We start from the raw sequence: 24,526 nt of genomic DNA, 5'->3' as shown, positions 1-24,526 counted from the left end.
TCTATGGTTCCATTAACATCAAAGCTTGTCATTTCATTCTTAAACAAATGAGTATGTAATGTTCTAAATAAAACCAAAAAACAAATGAGTATTCATAGATGTTATCGTCTCGAGAATCTCCAACAAAAAATAAATAAAATATTGGCCATACCTCGTCGTCTGGTGGAGCCAGTTGGTCATCAAATCAAAACTCGAAACAGTTGGCTTTGGCTTGTGTTCCTTTTCCCTATAAATAGCAATAAGTATGAACGTTACAACCAAACTCACAAACAAACACAAACTCTTCTTTCAATCTTATAACCACCAACAATAATGCCAAACCATCTTCAAGCCCCCTTACTCACTTACTCTAAGCCGGTTTTAACCAAAGAAGAGCAAGAAGTCGACGACAAAATGGTGAGTTTGCAAGCGGAGAGTATCGTCAATACAGTGGCTTTCCCCATGGTTCTCAAAGCCGCCTTGGAGCTTGGTGTCATCGACACGATCGCTGCAGCAGGCAACGACGTGTGGCTCTCACCGTATGAGATAGCCCGTAGTCTCCCAACCAAACCCACCAACCCGGAGGCCCCAGTGTTGCTTGACAGGATGCTGCGGTTACTCGTCAGCCACTCTGTTTTGAAGTGCCGTATGGTAGAAGGTACAGAAAACGGTCGAACCGGAAAGATGGAGATGATATATGCAACCGAGCCGGTTTGCAAGTATTTCTTGAAATTTAGTGACGGTTCTGGTTCTCTTGTTTCTATGTTTATGTTGCTCCACACCGAAGTGTTTTTCAAGACTTGGTACGTACTTCATTATTTGTAAATGAGTTAAACCGAGTTGGTTCGTTCCTCACCGTTACTAGTTTACAACGAATGTTCTTTATAACCCAATCATAAATGAACATGTGTATATTATTTTCTTTTCCTTTATTCACAGGACAAATCTTAAAGATGTGATACTAGAAGGAAGAGATGCATTCAGCTCTGCCGATGGCATGAGACTTTTTGAATACATTAACTCAGATGGAAAATTTGCTAAAGTGTTTGATCGTGCCATGTCAGAACCTTCCACCATGATTTTGAAGAAGCTTCTAGAAGTTTACAAAGGATTTGAAGATGTTAGCACTTTGGTGGATGTTGGTGGAGGAAGTGGCACTACATTAGGTCTAGTCACTTCCAAGTATCCTCATATCAAGGGTGTTAATTTTGATTTACCTCAGGTTTTAGCCAATGCTCCTTTATATCCAGGTACATAACTACTTATTTTATTTTTTTGATAAAGTTATATGTTGAAGTGCCAATCAATTTGTTTAATTTTGCTAATTTTAGGAGTGGAGCATGTCTCTGGAGACATGTTTATAGAAGTTCCCAAAGGAGATGCAGTCTTTATGAAAGTAAGTATAATTTGATATTTGTTGCACCCTTTTAAAAAAAATTACAAAAAGAATAATTTGATATCTTTGAGTTTTGTTAGAGTTCTTTTTTTCTTCTAAAACATTGTGGTTAATTTGTTGGTAGTGGATACTACATGATTGGACGGACGAACTCTGTATAAAGCTTCTAAAGAATTGTTGGAAGAGTCTACCGGAAAATGGAAAAGTGATCATTGTAGATTTGATAACACCATCAGAACCAAAGAGTGGTGACTTTTCCTCTAACTTCATGTTTGGTATGGACATGTTGATGCTAACACAATGCTCAGGCGGTAAAGAGAGTTGTTTTCGCAGTTGGAGAATTTAGCATTTGGTTCAGGTTTTCTTCGGTGTGAAGTTGTTTGTTATGTCCATTCATATTCTTTTATCGAATTCCAGAAATAGATTTGGAATCTACAAAACAAATTACGGGACAACTGAATAAATGATGAGGATTGGTGCTTATTTTAATGATTTTGGTGCATGTAATAAAGTTTTATGGTGTTGGCTTGCTCAATTTCCTTTTCAGTTTGTGGTATGAAAGTGTGTTTGTATTTGAGAGATTGTTTCCTATGCTTAAACTTTTGTTGGGAAAGCATGTTCCTTGTCTAAAAACATTTCTAAATTGTTTTGGTAAAGGAACACGAAATAATCTTATTTTAGTTTCTTTTTCGAATGTTTTTAAAGTGATGTCACTTTAAAATCGATTACACATTTTTAATATACTAAATTGAACATACATACCTGTGTTTATACAACCATTTACTGTCTTAACTTCTCTGGTGAAATAAGAAAGTGGAGAGGGTAAACTAGGGGTGGGTAGACGGCTAGACACAGTCTTCGTTAGACCCGACCCGAATGGATATCCAAACGCTCATCCCTAGGGTAGATGCAGTCTTCGTTAGCTTTGACTTTGAGTTGTATTTGACTACACCTACACGCGTCTTAATGAATTTCACTAAGTGTCAACTGAGAACCTTGACAACATGTGTTTACTGATCTGTGATCTACTTCACGTTTCCTACCTAGAACAAATGGCACACCATCTACTTGAGTTAAGCCTGGCCTTGAACAAAAGCGCAACAAACTGTTGCTTGTTTTTCCAGCGCCACTGCGGCACTGCCTTGGTCGCTTGAACTATTTTAGTAGGCATTGCCTATTTCTTTTGCTTCTGGGTTTTGGTCTCAACATTAGCTCAGGAAACTAATCACTCGGCCTGTTTTTAAGTTCTAGTTCTAGGTAGTGTCAGGTTGTCATAACTCGACCACTTTTGGATCTCTGCGTATATAAATTATATCCAAATTATATGAAACTTTTGAACCGAATTAACTAATTTCGAATCGAACTAACCGTATTACTGTTTGGGACAGATAAATAAAATTTCTGAGGCTTAGATGCTTAGTGTAGTGTTCCGACAACTTTTGGATTTTTGCTTAGAAATTCATAGGATTTCGATAAGTCGTGCCATAGAGCATCGTTGGGTTTGCTGGATTTGTGCCAGTGGCGAATCTAGAAATGATTTTTATCCAGGGAAAAAATCAAAACTATTAACAGAAGCATAATATATAAACAGGGGGCGGGGGGAGTGCATCACTCAAATTTTATAAGAATTACACCACATCTGAAAATGTTATGGTGCGACACTGTCACGCCCTTAGTCCATGTAGCTTCTCCCCTGGTTCGTGCTAAGGATAAGCATCGTCAACTCCTGTTGGGTTTGTGCTAAGAGTGTCGTTGATTTTATGAGTAGTGTTCATATTCAAAAAAGTTGTTGGGGGAACTGGGAACATGGTTTGTGTTTTGAAACGTCGTCATGAGACATGTTTTATGGTGTCGTCGGATTTAGTAGCTGTTTATGCGGATGTAGATCAGATCTTTCAGTTATATATATATATCAAATCAAACAATACTAAAATGAGAATATGGTGAGTGTTTAAGCTGTCCACGTTAGCATGAAAATTCAGGCCAATCAACACATTTCTTTTTTCCACGTCATACATGCTTGCTTTCGGTTGGGCTTCGTTTGATTATTACCCATATCAGACAAACACACAGAGAGTGGGTTTTGGGCTCCGTTTGCTGTAAGCCCTATTCTAACTATCACACAAGTAAACAACCACAAAAGAAACCATCGTCATCTCGCTACTGCTTCGTCTTCTTCGCTTCCATCCCATAGAAACAGATCCCCCTCTACAGCCTTCAGTTGAACATCTTCAGGGAAATCTTGCAAGAGAGATCGTTTTATTAGCCAAGCGTTTCTTATATTACACGAATCGTCTATGTTGACGCCTCTGTTGCAATTAGTTTTATAGACCAAACCATGTCGTTGAGATTGCTGCGACGGTTGAACGGAACCGACAAAAAGCTTCCGGTGGTTCCGCAACTTTGAAACAATCTAATTTGGCCAACACAAAAACTGACTTGCCAGGTTCGGTTTAATATATTTCCTTTACAAGCACAACAAATAACATCTTTACATAACCCATGAAAGAAGTCTTCTTTTGTTTCTTTGCACTCTAATTATTTATTCATCGCAGATATGCTAATAATTACTTTTGTTTGTGAATGGTTTAAACTAACGTAATCGATTGATGCCTAGAAAAAAAATAATGAAGAGGAGAGTCTAAGAATGAAAACAAACATCCAATTAGTTCTGTAGATCAAGGCACAAGGTATGTTTGCAGGTTCTGTTATTATATATATTTTTGTGTTTATGAGTTATATGCTGTAGGTTCACATTTATTCTCTTGCTCTACTTATGTACTTTCTTGCATGCATCTACATCAGTAGGAATCGTGGATTCTGGGGTTTCTTTGATCACCCAGTGAGAAAGTCTGCTCCAAACTTATTGGTATTCTTTAACTTCCTATCTAATGTGAAGCATATCTTACACATAATATCTTTGTATTTGATATTTTGAATTTGATTTTAACCAAGTGAGAAGATGCTGTGTTAATATCTTTGGATTTTTTTTGACAATAAGCAGGCATATGAACATATTGAGAGATCAAGAGAAAACGCTGATAGCTTGGATTTCGAACCCAATGGGATCTATCAGTTTGAACTTCTAAGGAATGAAATGAAAGAGCTGGAGAAGCGGGTCCAAAGAAGTACAGATGAGTCGGTAAATGAAGAGGTTAGTAGTAACCAGACTTTGCTGCAAGATGTTTGTTTCATTTTCGACACATTTAGTAAATATCTATTTGGCACGTTCTGCTTGGAAGTTCTGGGGATCCTTCTACATCAGGCAGTAGCACGAAAGGTGTGGAGTTTGTTCAGAGCTCAAAGAAAGAAAACGTCACTGACAAAAACACTCCATCAAATCAAAGAAACAAACACAGTATGAAAGTCGTTTCAAACCTTCATGGCGCCCAACTTTTTCTGATCATCTTTGTTCCTTGACAAGTCTACTTCATGGTGTAGTTGCTGTGATATTTTTGATAGGACGTGTGGCAAGGTCTTCAGCGTCTTGGATCTGATTCAGTTACTGCTATCGAGCTACTTCGGAGGTCTGTAATAGGAGATGAATTAACAGAGAATGAAAAGAAAGCTCTGCGCAGGACTATGACTGACTTAAGCATCAGTTGTCCCCATTGGTGTATGATTCTTCATGTGAGTAAAAACTATTCCCTCCGCATTGTTTGGTCATCCTTGGCAATGTGTTTGAGCTGTTGAACTAATCTATTGGGTACTTATGTCAAAACAGGTTACACCAGTTTGCCATGCGGATATTGACGTGTAAGGTATCTAGATAGAGAGCAAAGCGTCCACCACCACCGAGAGCTAGAAAGTCCTCTGAGCATAATTTGTAAAACCGATTTGCTTCTGTTGGACAGTATATAGTGGGTTGTCCAGACTTATCAGTGAAAACATGTAGATGCTCAGTACTACGGTGAGATCGCTATTGGTACTCCACCACAGAAGTTCACCGTGGTGTTTGACACTGAGAGCTCTAACCTATGTGTGCCATCATCTGGGTGCTATTTCTCGGTAAGCAGCAACATATAATCTATAACTGTTGAAAAATGTGGTCAATATATTTTGCAGAAGAGAATTTAATGTGTGCTTCCGTACGTTGTGTAGATTGCATGTCTCTTCCATTCCAGATACAAGTCCTCGCGTTCAAGCACATATGAGAAGAATTGTTTGTTATCTCTCTCTCTATTGAAAACTTCTTTCCTGTATTAGCCATGCCGTTTTTGTGGTTTTGTGTTCTGAAAGTGTGGGACCAGCTAAGATTGTTTGAAGGAACTCTCCACGTGATTGAGAATCTGGCTTGAAACATTAAACAAGACTACTAATTGAACCACTGAGTAGTGAATCATGTATTTGATTAGTATTTCGTAGGAGCGAGTTTTCAATATTATAATCATTGAAATTGGAAACTAGCAAGTTGTTGTCAAAGTTGATATCGACGCAATGTTATGGAATTTTATGTAATATGATTTTATATCAATTCTATTTTTAAAGTAAGTTTTTTTCTAAACACTAGATTTTATATATATGGAGGTACAAAGGATCAAGTACAATCAACAAGAAGGTGATAGTGGTTATCAAGCCTTAAACAAAAAGATGACTAAGCCATAGAGGATAACCCACATATATATATGATTGAAAAAGATCCTTCGTAACTACACTTAAGGGCATCATTATTAGAGGGACTGGACTTTGTCCCTTAACTAAGGATTTTTTGTTTTTTTTGTTTTTTTTTTGTTCAGTAGAAAGCAAGGGCCAATATTTAAATAAGGGCTTTTCCCTTCTCTTTCCTCCTCAATTCCCACATTTTCCCTCATAAGGGCTTTGCTAAGGAACATCAATAAAGATGGTCTAAGCAATAAGCTTAGCCCCAAATAAGTGTTGATGAGAGTGAGATGTTGCTTTCCAGTCAGCAAAAACAAAGTTAAAAAAATCTAAAAATTGTTGTAGTCCTACGAATGGGGAGTATTATTGAGTTATTATTATCGTGATACCCAGGCCTAAAAAGTGTGATACAAGAATAAAAAAACAAACAAAAGTGTGGTAAGAAATTAAAAGCCGACAGAAACGGATGAAATAGTGGGGACTCATTACGGCTCAACAATATTGCAAATTAGAATATTAATCAAATAAAACCAGTATGACTAAACCAAAAGAACACCCAGAACCACCTCTTTTTCCTTAATGTATATTTATTTGTCAATCAGCAGGGCTACAGGGGCATTCCATGGTAACTCTGGTGCAGCTGCTCAGACTGTGGGAAACATGGCTCCTTGGATCGTGACAGTGGCTGCAACTACTTTAGACCGGTCCTTCCCTACACCTCTTACACTTGGGAACAATAAAGTCATATTGGTAATAACAAGATATACATTGTTATACCAAGTGCAGATGTTTTCGCAGTTAAATGTCTTATTGTTTAGTTCAATCATTGTATTCCAGGGCCAAGCAGTAAATTACGTATAAATTGTTAAATTTTTATTTTATTTAATTAAAAAAATAAGCAGAAAAACTTAGACGAAACAGACGGTATGAAAAAAAAATAGAGAACAAGGAAAAGCTCCTGAAAAAAAACAGAAATGCCTCATTTTTTTATTTTTAAAGTAAGATATATATATATTAGTAAGACAATGTGTATATATTAATAGTGTTTTTTTTAAAAAGTAAATAAATAAAACTTCAAATTGTATAGTTTAGTCAATTTACTTAAATATAAATGTGAGTTTTTTCTAAAAATAAAATAAAGGATTTTTTTGGAACAAATCTCATATAAGAGTATTTTGGTCAATTTTTTTACAATTAGAGTCCAACTAACATTGGAAGACATATTTTTTTCTTAATCATAAATACTACATTTAGTAATTCTTCGGAATTTATGTATTCTTATTATCTTGGTTTGTATCATTCTGAAAGGATATTTAAGATTTAATACAAAAATTCAAGTTTAAAATATAGTAATTAGCTAGAATATTATAGAAAGTAAGAACAAAAAAGTATTTACTTTGTTTTAATTTGGATTATGAAACTGATATTCAAAACATATTAAATTTTCTAAGTGTATATGCCTAAATAAAATACAAGTAGTAATATGGTGATAGGTCATAACTAGGGATGGCTACAATAATCTCTAAAACAATTCTGGAAATCCTTTTGCATTTGTAGCAATTTTCTTTGGTCAAAAACATTTGTAGCAATTTTTATAGTCAACTTTGATGCATCAATATTTTTTTATAGCTACTCAATGATTCAATCTCAAACTAATTGTTCTGACTTTAAAATCTTTTGATTGCTTTCTAAGAAGTAAGCTTAGAAATTAAGCAAAATAGGTTGTTTCTTAAGCTCTCAGATTATTCTCTTTTGACATAACACTAATTCAGTGTTGGCACTAATTGTCAAGATGTCGATCTTACAATATGGGACAATTAAGAATTTATGTTCAGTGAGCTGCAAATCATAAGTAATCAAAGATATAAAATTGTCATGGTAACAAGTATATCCCTAAAATATTTTTTAAAAAATACAAACTTAAAACTGATTAATAACTCTTATTTGCATAAAAACTATTATTCGTTTCATTATCAGCCACGCAGTTTTACTTCCACACAACAATAAAAACATCAAAGACTTCAAAAGAAAAATAATAGTAAAGTTCAATACATGAGTTAGAGCAAACATATTAAGTTCCAATTTACAGCTCATAAGATTATAATCAAGAAAACATAATTAGGAATAACTTCCCTACATTTTGAGAACTGTTTATGTATTTTGAATTCAATTTTTATATTTTCGTCCAACTAACCTTTAAAAAAGTTATTGCAAAAAATGCGTTGAAGAAAGCCTATATGTGATATCATATAACAAAAGTGAGAACATGTCTCTTTTCCTATATAATATCTTACACACTAAATAATTTATATACACAGAAAATTATACAATATTTGATATTCACACAACAAAATTGGTTGGACTATATAATAGCAACTATCCGCGCGTAGCGCGGAAAACGACCTAGTCAGAGATAATAATGGGGTATTAATCATGTTTGGGATTGCGCTGACTCGGTGGTTAAATTAACAAAAAGATCAGGGATTACTTTTGAGAATTTTTTTAATTTTCTGCTCAATATATATATATATATATATATATATTATATATATATATATATATATATATATATAATATATTTAGTTGTATAAGAATTCGAAAGTGTTGTGTTCCATAGCCTAGTGGAAAAAATCCATGCACCTGTCCCCATGACCCGAGCTCGATCAACTCCTAGTGTTTTTTCAATTTTTTTTGTTTTTCTTTTATTAATGGCATAAATGTAATTTTTGTTATCTTTTTCCCAGGTCGAATTAGGTTTTGCAGATCAGAGTTTTACAGCCGTCATTGTTCTTCTTATAGAATCCATCCATTGTTATACGTTTTATTGATTTTTTGCTTAAATCTTGCAAATTTGACATATAATACCGGATTTTAACCTTTAGAAACAAAAAATGATGACTCCGATTTAGAAAAATAGCCATGGTTAACCATGAATATATAAGTTGATTTTCTGGGTTTTACTTGTTAAACATGTTTTTCTTGTAAGTAATTTTGAATTCTTATATGGTTTAAACACCTGTATTTGCAGATTTGATCGATGTTTGAAAATTGGAATAGGGTTTATGCAACAGTCATTTAAAATCTGAAAATTATGTGTTGTAGACGTATTAGAAGATAGAGATTAGAGATGTAACTGCCTGTGTAAACTGATCTGCCAGAAGAAATATAACTGTTTTTGCAGTTACCATATAAAAAGGAATGTATATATTCATATAATGCAGTTAAAAAATTTAAAAAGTGGACACAACTTTTATCAATAGGGCACATTGCTGTTTTAATAGAATAGATAGATAATAAGATTACAACTTTCTACTATACGATTTTTAGACTGACTTTCCAAAATCAATAGAGTCCTGGGATAATGGTCGAGGCCTTTATGAAACATCTGAAATTATAACACATCACCATGACTTGACTATATGGTGAAACATCAGTAACTTGTGTTAATATGATATATAGTGTTGGTCAAGAACAATTATAGTATCAGCAAAATGACATACATATGAAAAATTCAATGATCTACTGTAACCTTTTTGAGTACCAATAAAGGTCATATGTATGTCATTTTACTCACATATATTGACTAAATTTGATGAAATTTGCATATTTCTTATCCTTTTAGATTCTAAATATCTGAACCCGACCAGTATCCAATACGGACCCGAAAAATTATAGGTATTTTAAAATATTTAATTATAGACCACAATTGTTCCGGATCCGAGAAGAACCGATCCAAACCCGGACCGAAAATTTATAAGTACCTATTAGATCCAAATGTTTAGGACTTCAAACACCCGGACCCAAAAAATCGGTCCGAATCCGACCCGAAAACCCGAATGCCCATGCCTACCAAATACCAACAACGAGTCAACGAAGGTTATTTAGTTATTTGTTTTGTCTTTTAGAAAAAAGAGTTAGTATTTTGTTTTAACTCATTCACAACTTCATTTAGTATAGGTCTAGGCATGGATTGAATAATACACTATTTTCAATATCTGTGATTTGATTCGTACTTCACGGATACTTGATTTTTTTATTTGTTTTGGTTCGTAAAAATATGGATATCCCGTTTTCGGATATCTAGTATTTTTTTTGATATTTGCGAATATTCACGAATATTTTCGGATAATTTTTCCACTTTGTTCAATACAAGTAAATCTAAAAAAAATAATACCAATCTATTTGTTAGAAATATATTTTACATTATAAAATATAAGGGCAAATCTCTCAAATAGCACTTTTTAATTTTTGGTCACAAAAATAGCACTCAAAAAATAAAATGCCCAAAATAGCACATTTTTTGTTTTGAAAATTTTAATATTTACTTTTAAAAATTTGAACACATTCCTAAAACCCCACCCCTTAACTCTAAACCATAAGTCTTAGATTAGTTAACCCAAGGGTTATAAATGCATATTTACCCTTCAATAAAACTTCTTTTAGTCATTTTCTTCCTTGTGATGCTATTTTGTGACAAAAACTTGGTTTGGTAATATCTTGGGCTTTTCTCTAAAGTATAAAGTAAACATCAATGAAACTATATGTTTTATAAAATTATAAATTTTCTTATAAAACAATATTTTTAAAGAAAAATTGTAGTCTTGTATAAAGATCTATATTATTTTTTAATTTAATATTTTATAAGTAATTTTTAAAATAAAAATTTAATAAATTATGTGTGTTTTTTACAACAATAAATTATGTGTTAAGTAATAGTTATATAATATTATACATTTAAAATTTTCTCTCTCTCTCTCTCTCTATATATATATATATGTATAAAATTTGGAATGTATTGGATATCCGTCTCTAAATTTTCTAGTATTTAATGGATATTGATTCCTATTATTTGTTTTTTTCTTGGAAGACCTATGGATATTCAAATTTTTCGAGTCGAGTCGAAGAAAATAACAAATTGAATCAAATTTAATAGATAAATGATAAACCTTAATTGTAATAAAATCATAAATGGGTCAACACATAAGTTACGAGTTGCGTCTATGTATTTCGATTTTCAATTAAATTTAAATAACAAAAAGACATTTAATTAGGAATTGATTGTCACTTGTGTGTGAAATCACGAGATACAATAAACAACAACATGAAAATCTCTTGATTCATGCTTTTAAAGCTTTTCTAGAAGGTTTTGTCTTGTTAGAGACCGCCCTGAAAAACTTTTTTAAAAGTTAGGCTGGAAGCACAAAGAAAAAAACAAGGCTGGTAAGTACTTTTCAACCTGTTACCTTTAAGTGGAAATTAACTATTTTTACCATATGAACTAGAGGTAACAATTTCAAAGAGCCGAAAGTCACATCTTTATTTACCGGCCGAAAGCAGATGCTTCTACACGTCTGGGCGTTCAGGTATTAGTTGGTGTTTGGATTGGGTATTTAAGATTTTAGGGTTTTCAGATTTACGCTTCTAGATTCCATACTAAAATTTTATTAGTATGGGTCGGGTTCATATAATAACACTTAGATTCAATTCAAAATTGTATTGCGTCTGAAAACCAATAAAGTAATCATATGTCATTCGGATCGGTTTGGTTCGGATATAACCAAAGTAAAAAAACAATAACTTAAAGAAAAACATAAAGAAAACACCTAAATTAAATAAAAATTTATCTATCACACATAAAATTGATAAAACAACAATAAAATGTTAAAATAAGCATGAAAACAAATATCATTTGTAAATAATATACATTACCTTATAGAGAGTAAACTTTTATTTCATGAGCAAATAATAAAGTACTTATTTATAAGTACTTTAATGCATTTTTAAAAAATTATTTATAATATATCATATTACAACAAATATTGAATTTAATAATTGAAGTACTTATATATATTTTAAAATATATATTAACTATTAGTTTCAGATTTTTCGAGTTACAGTTCGTGTTCGGTTAGTAACACTTCAAGTTCATATATTATTTATACCACCCTATAACCTTGTTCGGGTATTTTTACATTTTAGATCGGATAACAGATCTGGTTTTTCGGTTCAGATTCGGTTCAGATTTTGGATTCTGGATTTTATGCCCAGGCCTGACCTGGGACAATCATAGCCATTATGATTTGCGGATAAGAGAGAATTGTGTTGAAAGCAATGCAAGGAGAAGTGCATTAGAAAATGTAACTGTACTGGGTTTGCGAATACGGATATCCTGAATGGTGGTTTGGGTTGTGTGATTTGGAGAATTTACATCTATATCCGTTAAATATATCTAAATAACACTACCATTTATGTTGATCGGTGATTCAACTTGCATGTTACTCCAACGAGTCAAGATCTGTAAAAGATTTTTTGGTGAAAAGATCTTTAGACTTATTTATATAATGGTAAATGTCATTACACATGAATTACAAAATGACATATATAAAACATCAGTACAACATGATATCAATTAGTTTAGTTCCTTAAAAACGATCAAGCTGCCAAACTGAGTTCTGATTCTCAGTTAAACGAACACAATCGCTCCATGTCTGTTTGCTTTTCGGAATAGCCTTAGACGCAATATTTCTAAACTCGTAACTCGATAAAATGATTTGAGCCATTCCTAGATAACAATCTTTCCAATCTTTATTAGTTCACCACAACATTCAGCTAACAATTCTGGCTTTCCCTCATCTACCATGTTCTTGAACAAATCATCTCCACAGTGTGATGAGTTCAGCTTTTGAAAGCAAACCTTAAGAAACCCCAGCTCTTTGTCTGTGTAATCGTGTCCAAACTTCTTCCCATATCCAATGCGGGTGAATCAGCTTCTCTAAATGGAGATTCATCAGGAGATTCGACATAAATATCAAAATCAGATGTAGGAGATATCTTTACATCTTCTGGTACTTCTTGTGAATATTGATCAATTTCCTGGGAAGAAATTGGGTATGACGTGAAGACCATTACTATGGATACAAACATTGCAATGTGAAGAGACTTTGCCATATTTGATTTTGTTATTGGTAGATGTTTGATTAGTATCAATAAACGAAAGATTTTATAGGGAAATGAACATGGTGATTTGCGGAAGCATAATTAATTAATAAGACGTTTGTTCATTAATCATTTTATGTTATAACTTCATAATTCAGCATTTAATATTTATGTTTCAAAAGTTATGTTTTCTTTCAGTGTATAGTTTCATTGTGGGCTTATGGATCAAATCCAACATGCTTAGAGTTTAGGCAAACTTGAGATGACACTACCACTACATTCAAATTTTACAAATCAAAGTGATATACTAGACAACACAACAAGAATACACATAAATATTTAGATAAAAACGATCAAAGAAAGGTAATATTTGGTTTTGGTCATGTTTAACAAGATTTTTACTTAAGCTTTTCTGTTGAAAACATGTGTTCTTAAAACGGGAATGTGAAAATTTGTATTGTAACATATACTCCATTAACCTCTACGGTATTTCTGTTATCAAATTTGCATCAACACAAAAAAAAAATCAAAGTTTGTCTTTTTTTTTAATTACTAGGAAGTTCGGACCAAAGCTCTAACCCTCCCAGACCCGAAAACACAGCATGTAATATTAGTTTTGTCACAGCGGTGACTCGAACTAAGGATCTTTGACACATGGTCAGGGTCATTTCCAGTAGAGCTAATGACCTCTGGTAAGTTATCCGGATAATGTTCGAGAGTAAGTTTGTCGGTTTGGTCATAAAACTATAATGTTGTTTGTTCTTACCTTCCACTATAGAAAGTGTATGGCTCATAAATAGTGGCAAGGTGTTTGGCTTGTTCAACAATTTTGCATATGAACTTTAACTTATGCATCATCTTACTATCCGCTAAGCTCACACCATTCATTAAACCGCTCATTTCTTGAGCATCTTCCCACAAATGATCTGAGTAATCATCAACGGAGTCGAATAGTTTCATCAAAGGCGATAGGAACAACTCTGGAGTTCATTGAACCATTTCTTCCAATTTTTAACTGGGTTAACATTTGAGAAAAAAAATCTGAAAGTTTAAACAAAAGAACGAAAATAATCATTTTTTGTTTGTGAAATACCATCTCTTTAGGTTCTATTTATCTCTGTTGAATTTTAACTACACATCAGTTCTTTGATAATCCTAATAATTTTTTGACAAATCTATTAGTGAAACTCTCAGTTTTCCAATAAGGGAAGATTTAATAGGATTTATATAAATGACTAGTCCAATAACCTAGGATTTAAAGAAACTTTTACAAATACTAGATCCAATAAGGGGAATGAAAAAGTGAAACTCCATCAAATCATCAATTCAATAAGCCCCCCCTTAATTCTTTTGATTTACTTGTTGGGGAGGGGGGAGGGGTTTTACTTCTTGGGGGGGGGGGGGGGGGGGGGGGTTTGTACACATGCATTGGACAATATATATCAACGTAGTTTACTTTGCTTGACGATAAATTTGATGTAATGCTTGAAATCTAGTAACTGTCTTGGTTTTCATTCCTGATGCAAGAAGAGCCAGTCGAGTTTCATGTGTGTAGATGTACCAATTTACATTCACTTTCCTGGTTTCTACCAAACGAAAATTCAACATAGAATCACAAGCAAATAAGTCCATGCCACTGAGACAAAAAAACATAAAAAAAACTATCATTAACATAAAAATATAAATAACCAGAACTGGAAAGCGTCCTATGTAGGTAAAATATGTAGAGAATAAAACAAGCTACACCTGATTTTACAATTGCAAAATCAAGTAAGGGAGAGTCACTCCAGAAGAATCCAAGTATGATCTCTGATCCTAGCCAGCATTTGTGGGTAAGTACCTGCTTGGTTTCTCGATGAAAAAACTGTTTTTCACAGTAAGATCTCTGGAAAGCTATCACTTTTTTGTCAAGAGAGAATCTGTAGAGAGGTGTGCCCTTCTATTATAGAACCAACTGAAGGAGATACATCTTGTTTAAATGGTTTTCCATGAAAACGACCTAAACAGAAAAATGGGGAAATCAGCCAAGGATATAGATCATCAAGTTTAATATAAATATCATTTATTGTTGAAACAAAAATCAAATAAAAATAACAAAGGAAAAGCAAAGAAAGAACACCTGACTAGATGTGGTAGAAATTAGCAATCTGTTGGCATCATCATAGAACAGCCCCTCGATTCAAGAATATTGCAACGTATGGATGGATGTTATATATAGGCATGTGATAATCCACCTAAGCCAACACTTGGCAGTGAACTTGAAATCCTGTTAGACATACTCTTTAAGTCAATTAAAGTTGTATCAAAACCATATTGCAGGCTATCACTCAGAACAATTTCACAAAGAACTTTTAGAAAGATGAAAACGAATGGCTTACATCTTAAGCAGTGCTGATAAGTGGCCTTGAAAGAGAAGGATAATATTATCGTGATTTAAGCCTTTCCCTGGATCTATAAGGAAAAGAAAGAAAAAATAATTATGGTAGAACTGATTAGTTTAGATTGATGAAGATAATATTATCAAGACAAGTCTCTAGAAAACAAAATTTGAATTATATGGTATGCTGCATACAGTTCTTCAATGCAAGAAACTCTTTCAAGGACAAGTCTCTTTCAACCTCGTAGACTTTCGATGCAACAAATCTCCAGTAGTCTCTCTGGCCTGTAACAGAAGTGCAATTTTAAGTTGAATTATTACACTAAACCAAGACAAAGTAATGGAGCTGCCGAACAAACCTGCTTAGAACAAGTAGCTAGAATCCGTCCAAGTGTACAGGCGGTAGCAGATTTTTTTTTCTTTCATACTTGCATTGCTGAAACTAATAGGAAAACTAGAAGTGGTTGAATTCAAAATTCAAGAATAGACAATAAATTCAATAAAGCTATGTCAAAGAACTAGAGAATAGATCAATTTAAGCACAAAATATACACACGCACACACAACATAAATCCAAGTTTTATAGCAAAAATATGATTGCTAACACAGTAAATTCATAGTAGTGATCTACCAACACAACGATTCAGATAACAGTTTCATCAAAGTAGCGAGATCTTATATCCATTACATGGATATTATCATATTGCAGAAGATATGAGAACAGAGAGTCGTTAACTGCGATGAATTTAAGCACAGTGATGGGGTTGCTCAGAGATGTTATACTCTGACAGAAACATATTATTTTTGATTTGGAGATAAAACAGTCCTGAGAGTTGCAGTCTCATCGGGAAGTTGATGGTAGATGTTCTTCAACGACGACCAATCACGTTTCAAACTAATGAAAGCGATCAACGAACACATGCAGATTTTACTTGAGCCTGGAGGCCAGTAGAATTCAATTCATACTTACAATGGTGAGCACGGCCCTAACTACAGTTCACCTGCGCTATCAGCCCATTTAATATCTAAATATTATAGTTTTGAGTTTCTATTTTTGGGGGGAAATTAATTTTGAGTTTCTTATTGAGTAATTTGATATTTGATAAATATTTCTGAAATTTTAAGATACTAGGTGTTTTTCCCGCACATGCAGACATAATATTTTTACGGATATTTATTATTTTGTGTTCTAAAGAACCAGAATACTATCAAATTATTATTTATGTTCTTAAGAAGTTTATATCAAATATCAAATTATTTATATATGGAAAAAATCATCAATATATATATACATATATGCTTCATTGTGTTAAAATTTTAGAAAAACTCACATATTAAAAATACTTTAGAAAATATCTTTATACAAATATTTCTCCTTGATTAATATTTAAATATAAATTCTTTTGTTTTTTCACTTTACCTTTTATAATAGAGAAATATTATTTTCACATAACATATATATATATATATATCTTATTTTTTTAAATATGTTTTATCTCGAAAAATTATCGTATTAATTTCTAATCAATTATCTGATATAACTTATAAATCTAATATTACTAATATATTAAATTCGTTTTAAATTATATATAAAATTCATTAATGGTATCATTGACTTTAAATTCTCTAACTTTTAACGTGAGAGTTCTGTTTAGAAAAACCACTTTGCAAATAATAATATAAATTTATTTTATAATTTATTACTCCACCCGGCTCCAAAAATAAGATTTTCTAGATTTTATTCTTGTTCCACAAAGATAGATTTTCTATATTTTTAAGGTACTTTTTAATATTTTTGAGAAACATTAATTATGAATATTCGAATTGATTAAATTTTATCTGTGGATAGTTATTGAAAAGTGTATGGAAAAATAAATAGTAAATTAAATTGTAAACATTTATTATATTCTTAATAAACGTATGGTCTATACTGATTTAGGATCCAGTGAATCAGAGGCAGAGGAAGAGGAAGAGGAAGAAGTAAAAGTAAATAAGGATGAGTTATCTAGATGGAAGAAGCATTCAATATTTTTCAAGCTACCTTATTGGGCGGTAAGATCTCTTTCATGTGCTTTTTGTATTGTCTCTGTTATGATCTCTTTATAAATTCTATTTTTGTATTGTTTCTGTTATGATTAGGAACTCCCAGTGAGATACAACTTAGATGTTATGCATGTCGAGAGAAATGTGGCTGTTAGTCTAGTCTCGACATTGTTGCACTGTGGGAAATCTAAGGAAGGTCTTCCTGCTCGTAAAGATCTTGAGGATCTTGGTAGGGAGGATTAGCACCCTCGCATCCATGGGAAACGAACATATGTTCCTCCAGCACCGTGGTCCTTGTCCAAGACAGAGAAGAAGATATTTTGCAGGCGACTATTTGACTTCAAAGGGCCAGATGGGTATTGTTCAAACATATCTAAAGGAGTTTCGTTAGATGAGTGTAAAGCAGGGCCGGCCCTGAAATTTCGAGGGCTGTAGACAAGTCAAGAAGGAATTCAATAATTTGGGGGCCGAAATTTTTTTTTTTTTACAAATTTGGGGGCTTATTTCCATGTAATTTTTTTGAAAAAAATTCGGGGGCTTGAAACGAATGTTTCATCAGGCTTGGCTCAGGGCCGGCCAACTGTAAAGTCACAGAACAGAAATCACATAACTATCATGTCTTAATGCAGCAACTGCTTCCAATTGCACTTAAAGAGCTGTTATCTAAAGGACCTAGGCTAGCAATTTCAAGGTTATGCGCATTCTTCAATCTGTTGTCCCAGAGAGTGATCGACAGGGAGCATATTTTGGTAAAGGAAGTGGAGATTTTTGAGACAATTTGTTTGTTTGAAAGATATTTTCCTCAAAGTTTCTTTGATATCATAGTCCTTTGACTGTGCATCTAGGAAGAGAAACCCAACTTGGGGGACATGTCCATTTTAGATGGATATACCCATTTGAGAGGTAATAAATACATGAGTGTTATAGATTTTAATATTCTTTTGATAATCTACATATATTCTAATTTGTAGGTACATGAAAGTCCTTAAAGACTTTGTCAGAAATCCTGCTAGATTAGAAGGGTGCATCGCTGAATCTTATCTAGCTGAGGAATGTATGAAGTTTTGCAGTGAATTTCTGAAGAAGTCAACAAATGTAAAAGACAAAATAGAAAGGAACATGGAGTATGAGAATAGCTCCATCTTAGAGGGTCGTCCAATATCAGCTGGCAAAACAATTACACTCACTGAAATGAAGAAGAAAATAGCACATCTTGCTATCATCCAAAACCTTGCTCTTGCCGAACCTTATGTAGAGTTAGAATCATATTATTCTTATTAATATTTCTTATACTTGTTTTATATTTATTTCTTATGTTTTTTTTAGCAGTGAGCATCTCTAGTATTTACAAGAATCATATGGCAAATGTAGGAGAGATGCTTCAACCTTATGGAGTATGCATAAGAGAAAATTTAATTTAATTAATTAGAAAAAGAAGGGGGCATAAGAGTAAATGATCCACTTTAATAAAACCTATTTTTGTGACTTTGGACCTTGAATGCTAGTTTGGGAACAAAAATTTAGATTGATGATATCCTAGTCTTTTTCTCTTTTATAAATCTTATTTAATCATAAAACATATTAGACTGTATAAAAAATTAGTTATTTACCATGCATTTACATAATTTTTTTTTCTTTTAGTGGCTTGATATCACCGAAAATATATTGCAAATCACTTTGTGATAAATCACTCATCATTTAACTATTAGAAAACAAAAATTCTATAAAAAAAATTTGACAATCATCCAGATAAATAAATGTACTAATATATGAGCCAACACAATTCTTTTAAAAAATTTCACATACATCACAATATACCAGAAAAATATGGATGTTAATTTATATTCTGCCAATTTATAAAACTTATCAAATCATACAGAAAATTATTAAAAACAAATGCAGGTTTTATAGAATTCTAGGACTAAAGAGTGTCGGAGTCAAGTCTACTAGTGTGCTAGATGAATATGCAAAACATGGTGGGCCAAGCTTGCTGTCTTATGTAGAACCCAATTAAAACTTAACGGGCCTTTGGAAACTATTAGGGTTAAATTCGTAAATCCGAATAAACCTATACGATCTCCTCCTCCTCGCGCCACAAACCCTAGCTTTCCTTTTCTCCGCTGCATTGAGTCCAAGTTTCTCGTTCGCTCATTCATTCATTCATCATGGGTACGGAGAGGAAGCGGAAGGTTAGTTTGTTCGATGTTATGGAAGATCCATCTCTTTCGGCGAAGAACAACAAGTCCAACGTTCTCGGAGCTACGTCGGCGGCGGCGGCGGCGGCTAATCTGATCAACAAATGGAACGGGAAGCCTTACTCGCAGAGGTACTTCGATATTCTCGAGAAGAGGAGAGATCTTCCCGTTTGGCTGCAGAAAGATGAGTTTCTCCGGACGTTGCAATCTAACCAGACGCTGATCCTCGTCGGTGAGACTGGGAGTGGTAAAACTACTCAGGTGAGATTCTTGGCAATGATGTTTTGATTTAGTGGTTTTAAGAATGTGTGAAGTTAACAGTAGTAATGGCTGTTTTATTATTGTTACAGATTCCACAGTTTGTTTTAGATGCGGTGGAGGCTGGGAAGACAGATAAGCATAAGAAATGGTTAGTTGGATGCACCCAGCCTCGTAGAGTCGCTGCAATGTCTGTGTCTCGTCGTGTTGCTGATGAAATGGATGTCACCATTGGAGAGGAAGTCGGTTACAGCATCCGTTTTGAGGACTGTAGTGGCCCTCGTACTATGCTCAAGTGAGCTTCTTTTTTTTTTTTCTCATTTTAATGTTTATGTTTTTTGATCTGATCATAATGATGAAATTCCGTTGCAGATATTTGACTGATGGTATGCTGTTGAGAGAGGCAATGGCTGACCCGCTTCTAGAGAGATACAAAGTTATTATTCTCGACGAAGCTCACGAAAGAACTTTGGCTACTGATGTGCTTTTTGGTCTCCTGAAAGAGGTTCTGAGGAACAGACCTGACCTTAAGCTGGTTGTGATGAGTGCAACCTTAGAAGCTGAGAAGTTTCAGGAGTATTTTAGCGGTGCTCCTCTTATGAAAGTCCCTGGTAGACTTCATCCGGTTGAGATATTTTACACACAGGAGCCTGAGAGGGACTATCTTGAAGCTGCGATAAGGACTGTTGTTCAGATACATATGTCTGAGCCGCCTGGAGATGTTCTTGTTTTCTTAACTGGAGAGGAGGAGATAGAAGATGCCTGCCGTAAGATCAATAAAGAGGTCGGTAACCTTGGAGATCAAGTGGGTCCTGTCAAAGTTGTGCCTTTGTATTCTACTCTCCCTCCAGCGATGCAGCAGAAGATTTTCGACCCTGCACCAGAGCCAGTAACAGAAGGTGGTCCTGCTGGTAGAAAGATTGTTGTCTCAACCAACATCGCCGAAACATCTTTGACAATTGATGGGATTGTTTATGTTATTGACCCTGGTTTTGCCAAGCAGAAAGTCTACAACCCAAGGATCCGTGTTGAGTCATTGCTGGTGTCCCCGATTTCAAAGGCAAGTGCTCACCAGAGGTCAGGTCGTGCCGGTAGAACTCGCCCTGGAAAATGTTTCAGGCTCTACACAGAGAAGAGTTTCAACGATGATCTGCAGCCGCAGACGTATCCTGAGATATTGAGATCTAATCTTGCTAATACTGTCTTGACATTGAAAAAGCTGGGTATAGATGACTTGGTTCACTTTGATTTCATGGACCCTCCTGCTCCTGAGACACTGATGAGAGCATTAGAGGTTTTGAATTATCTTGGAGCATTGGATGATGAAGGTAACTTGACAAGGACTGGTGAGATAATGAGTGAGTTTCCCTTGGATCCACAGATGTCAAAGATGCTCATAGTCAGCCCTGAATTCAACTGTTCAAATGAGATTCTCTCAGTTTCTGCAATGTTATCAGGTACGTCTTTTGCCATTATATATCATGTGCTATATTATTTTTTAGGGAATAGGCCATTGTGTATGAGATAGAAGTCATCAATAAGCATGTCATATTCACAAACATCTACTGCGTACAAACATTCCATGTGTCTGCATTTGTGTATCCTGCCATTAGAGTTAGGTTGACTAGCGGTTGGGAAAATCTATGTAAGTGCTGATGCATCTAGTTGCAGTTTGTCAGTTTTCTCTCAAGAAAATGGTATCGTCTCTCTGTCGCTTCTATGCATCTGCTGACCTCTTCCATGGACCTATTCTGTTATGAAACAAATTATTTCTCTAGTACCGAATTGCTTTGTTCGGCCTAGAGAGGCTCAAAAAGCAGCAGATGAAGCTAAATCTAAGTTTGGACACATTGATGGAGATCACCTGACGCTGCTAAACGTGTACCACGCCTACAAGCAGAACAGTGAGTTATATATATTTTTTTCTATCCTCTGTTATAGCTCTGCTTGAGACAAGTAGTTGACCTGGGCACTTGCAATTCTCACAGATGAGGACCCAAACTGGTGTTTTGAGAACTTTGTCAACAATAGAGCAATGAAGTCTGCAGACAATGTGAGGCAGCAGCTGGTGAGAATAATGTCGAGGTTTAATCTCAAGATGTGCAGCACGGATTTCAACAGCCGCGACTACTACGTCAATATCAGAAAGGCAATGCTTTCTGGCTATTTCATGCAGGTGGCTCACCTAGAACGCACTGGCCATTACTTGACCGTCAAAGATAACCAAGTATGTCAAAACATAATCCTTTTTTTTTGCGTTCATAAGAAAGTTCATGCTTTTTAATTGCTTATAACACTTGTATATGATGGACAGGTGGTTCACTTGCATCCATCTAATTGCCTGGATCACAAACCAGAGTGGGTGATTTATAATGAATATGTCTTGACTACTCGCAATTTCATTCGCACTGTTACAGATATCCGCGGTGACTGGTTAGTTTCCATTTCCTGCTTCTGTTATCTGATAAACTCAGCCTGTGGCAACCGACCATCTTTGGTTTGTTTTCAGGTTAGTAGATGTTGCACCGCATTACTATGATCTTTCCAACTTCCCCAACTGTGAGGCAAAACGAGTCCTTGAGAAGCTTTATAAGAAGAGAGAGAGGGTAAAGGACGAGAGCAAGAGCAGAAGGTGAAGAGATCCACTCGCTGCATCAGCTAGAGATTTAAATCACCAAGGCAAGAAAAATCTCTTTGTCGTAAGACTATGTTTTGTATAATTTATGTTGGATACTTGGTCCTTTGTTTTTGTTCAATGAAAGAATCTTGCATTACTCAAAATTTTCGTTTTAAAATCTTTATAAGTTTGAGATTACAAAAGCTCTGTTACCCATCGGCACTATTCAATCCAGCTACTAGCGTCTTGTTTCTTGGCTTTAGTCTTCCTCATCATTTGTCCAAAAAAAAAAGTCTTCCTCTTCAATCTCCTCAACTCCATAACACTAGTCCAATCTCCTTTCTCGCTATGAACTCTACACAGAACATCATAAGCTGCGGGATGCTGCTCTCTTCTCAACCTCGAGATTCCTTTAGCAGCAACTTCACCTAGCTCCAAACATGAATGCAATCCGCAAGCCAAGTTCCCCAAATAACAAAATCAGGCCCAAAAGGCATTACCATTTATCAACATCTCTGCTTTATCTAATTGACCAGCCCTTGCTAGTAGATCCACCAGCCCTTGAAAGTCACCTGATCAGGCGCGAAAATGTCAGCGTAGAAAAGTTGCACGTGACTCTAACATGAGCATCTTGTCTTTTTTTTTGGCCTTCTCTTGCGCTGACGCTCTCTCTGAATACAAGACAATATGATTGAGCTAAGTTTTTTTTTTTTTTTTCAACTCAACTTCAACTTTTCATTAGCCAAATGTTTTGATACAAACAATTGTGACCACAATGCCTCAACAGAGACTTTAACCACAATGTGATCTATGGAAGTAGATATAGCATCATCTAGGATCACTTATTTGGATCCTACATTGCCTCATCTAACTACCTATCACTTTGACCACCATGGAAACAAATTCATTTTACCAAAATGGTGAAAATGAATCATTCCTTACACCACTAACTACACGGGCATTGACCACAACTGAAAAAACAGAGACTTTACAAAGGAATTACAATCTAAGACCTTGCTGGAGATCACCACTTGATTGACATTCAGAACTTGGATCATACCAACTCAACGCCAAGGCGCATACTTCCCCCTCAAGTCCCGTCCAGATAGCAGTCGTACCCCAGCCTTATTGTATGGATTCCAAGCCTAAAGAACCACTAAATGGGAAAATACCTTATTGACAGATTTCTTTTCAAACACAGAAATGGGTTCCCCACCAAACTGGTGCGTTAGCTGCCACTTAGGACCTTCCATCACGAGTTCCTAGTCTTGACTCCAAAACCGAGCCGCCGGAACAGAGCGAAGCAACATCTCCACGAGCATGAGCTTCGGTTCTTCCGGAATGAAAAAGACGGGTTTTGATGTCGAATCCAACCGGAGCTCATCCTCTAACACCTGCAAAAGAACACAATGGAGCTCGAGGGAGAACGACGACGGCACAGATCAGACATCAACGGAGGAACACGGAGCGGCAAGGGGAAAATAGCTCCGTCCAAAATCCAACCCTAAAAGCCGACCTCCGTCAGCGACACCTTCGAGACTCAACTCGCTGTGACTCCAGAAGTTCGGAAACCGCACTACACGGCCAGATCTGAGATCTGAAGAGCCGAAGAAACCAGAGTTCACAAGCATCTCGCCGAGGGGAAGGAGCGTTAACGAAGGCAAAAGGAAAAACGAAGAAAGGGAAAGGGGCTCTCCGGCGACGACGCAGCGTCAGACGCCGGAGAAACACGACGGCTAGGGCTTCTACTGACTCTCTCTCTCTCTCTCTCTCTCTCTCTCTCTCTCTCTCTCTATTGAGCTAAGTTTTTTTTTTCTTTTTGACTGAACTAAGTTTATAATAATCCCTTTCTTATTAATTGAGAAACATTTTAGGACAGTAACCTTTATTTTGTAAAATATTACAGCCATACTATGCTAAGGTGGCAGTCTGATAATCTTTCTCAGCTTGAATAAATAACTCCTCTTTCTTTACTAGAATATTTACAAAATATGCCATTGACATTCAACCCACCTATTAATAAACGTATTGGCAGTACTTACTTTTTGCAAAAATGCACATATATCATACGGCGTTTGACTCGCATAACTTCTTAAGAGCTCACCAGTGCAATCATCAAAATCAGA

General features: G+C 35.0%; 1 protein-coding gene and 2 pseudogenes across 2 annotated transcripts; 2 read left to right on the top strand and 1 right to left on the bottom strand.

Moving 5' to 3' along the window:
- The first annotated feature begins 247 nt into the window (after positions 1–247).
- Positions 248–2,055, top strand: LOC130510199 (indole glucosinolate O-methyltransferase 1-like; annotated as a pseudogene).
- Positions 2,056–12,396: 10,341 nt separating this feature from the next.
- Positions 12,397–12,922, bottom strand: LOC130509968 (protein DOWN-REGULATED IN DIF1 11-like; annotated as a pseudogene).
- A 6,486-nt stretch (positions 12,923–19,408) lies between these two features.
- LOC130510198 (probable pre-mRNA-splicing factor ATP-dependent RNA helicase DEAH3) lies at positions 19,409–22,564 on the top strand. 2 transcript variants are annotated; one of them, XM_057006604.1, is made up of 7 exons: positions 19,415–19,786; positions 19,876–20,078; positions 20,156–21,240; positions 21,562–21,687; positions 21,772–22,010; positions 22,098–22,216; positions 22,293–22,564. In XM_057006604.1, exons 1-7 carry the CDS (start codon positions 19,496–19,498, stop codon positions 22,417–22,419), a joined length of 2,190 nt encoding a protein of 729 aa, XP_056862584.1. In that variant the 5' UTR covers positions 19,415–19,495; the 3' UTR covers positions 22,420–22,564. The 2 variants fall into 2 exon arrangements, with proteins under 2 accessions (XP_056862585.1, XP_056862584.1); XM_057006605.1 differs by lacking the exons at positions 21,772–22,010; positions 22,098–22,216; positions 22,293–22,564 and having other exon boundaries at positions 19,409–19,786; positions 21,455–21,681.
- The last annotated feature ends 1,962 nt before the right edge of the window (positions 22,565–24,526 follow it).

The sequence above is a fragment of the Raphanus sativus genome, chromosome 3 (genome assembly GCF_000801105.2).
Source record: "Raphanus sativus cultivar WK10039 chromosome 3, ASM80110v3, whole genome shotgun sequence".
Taxonomy (NCBI): domain Eukaryota; kingdom Viridiplantae; phylum Streptophyta; class Magnoliopsida; order Brassicales; family Brassicaceae; genus Raphanus; species Raphanus sativus.
This window is presented reverse-complemented; position numbering and strand designations above follow the sequence as displayed.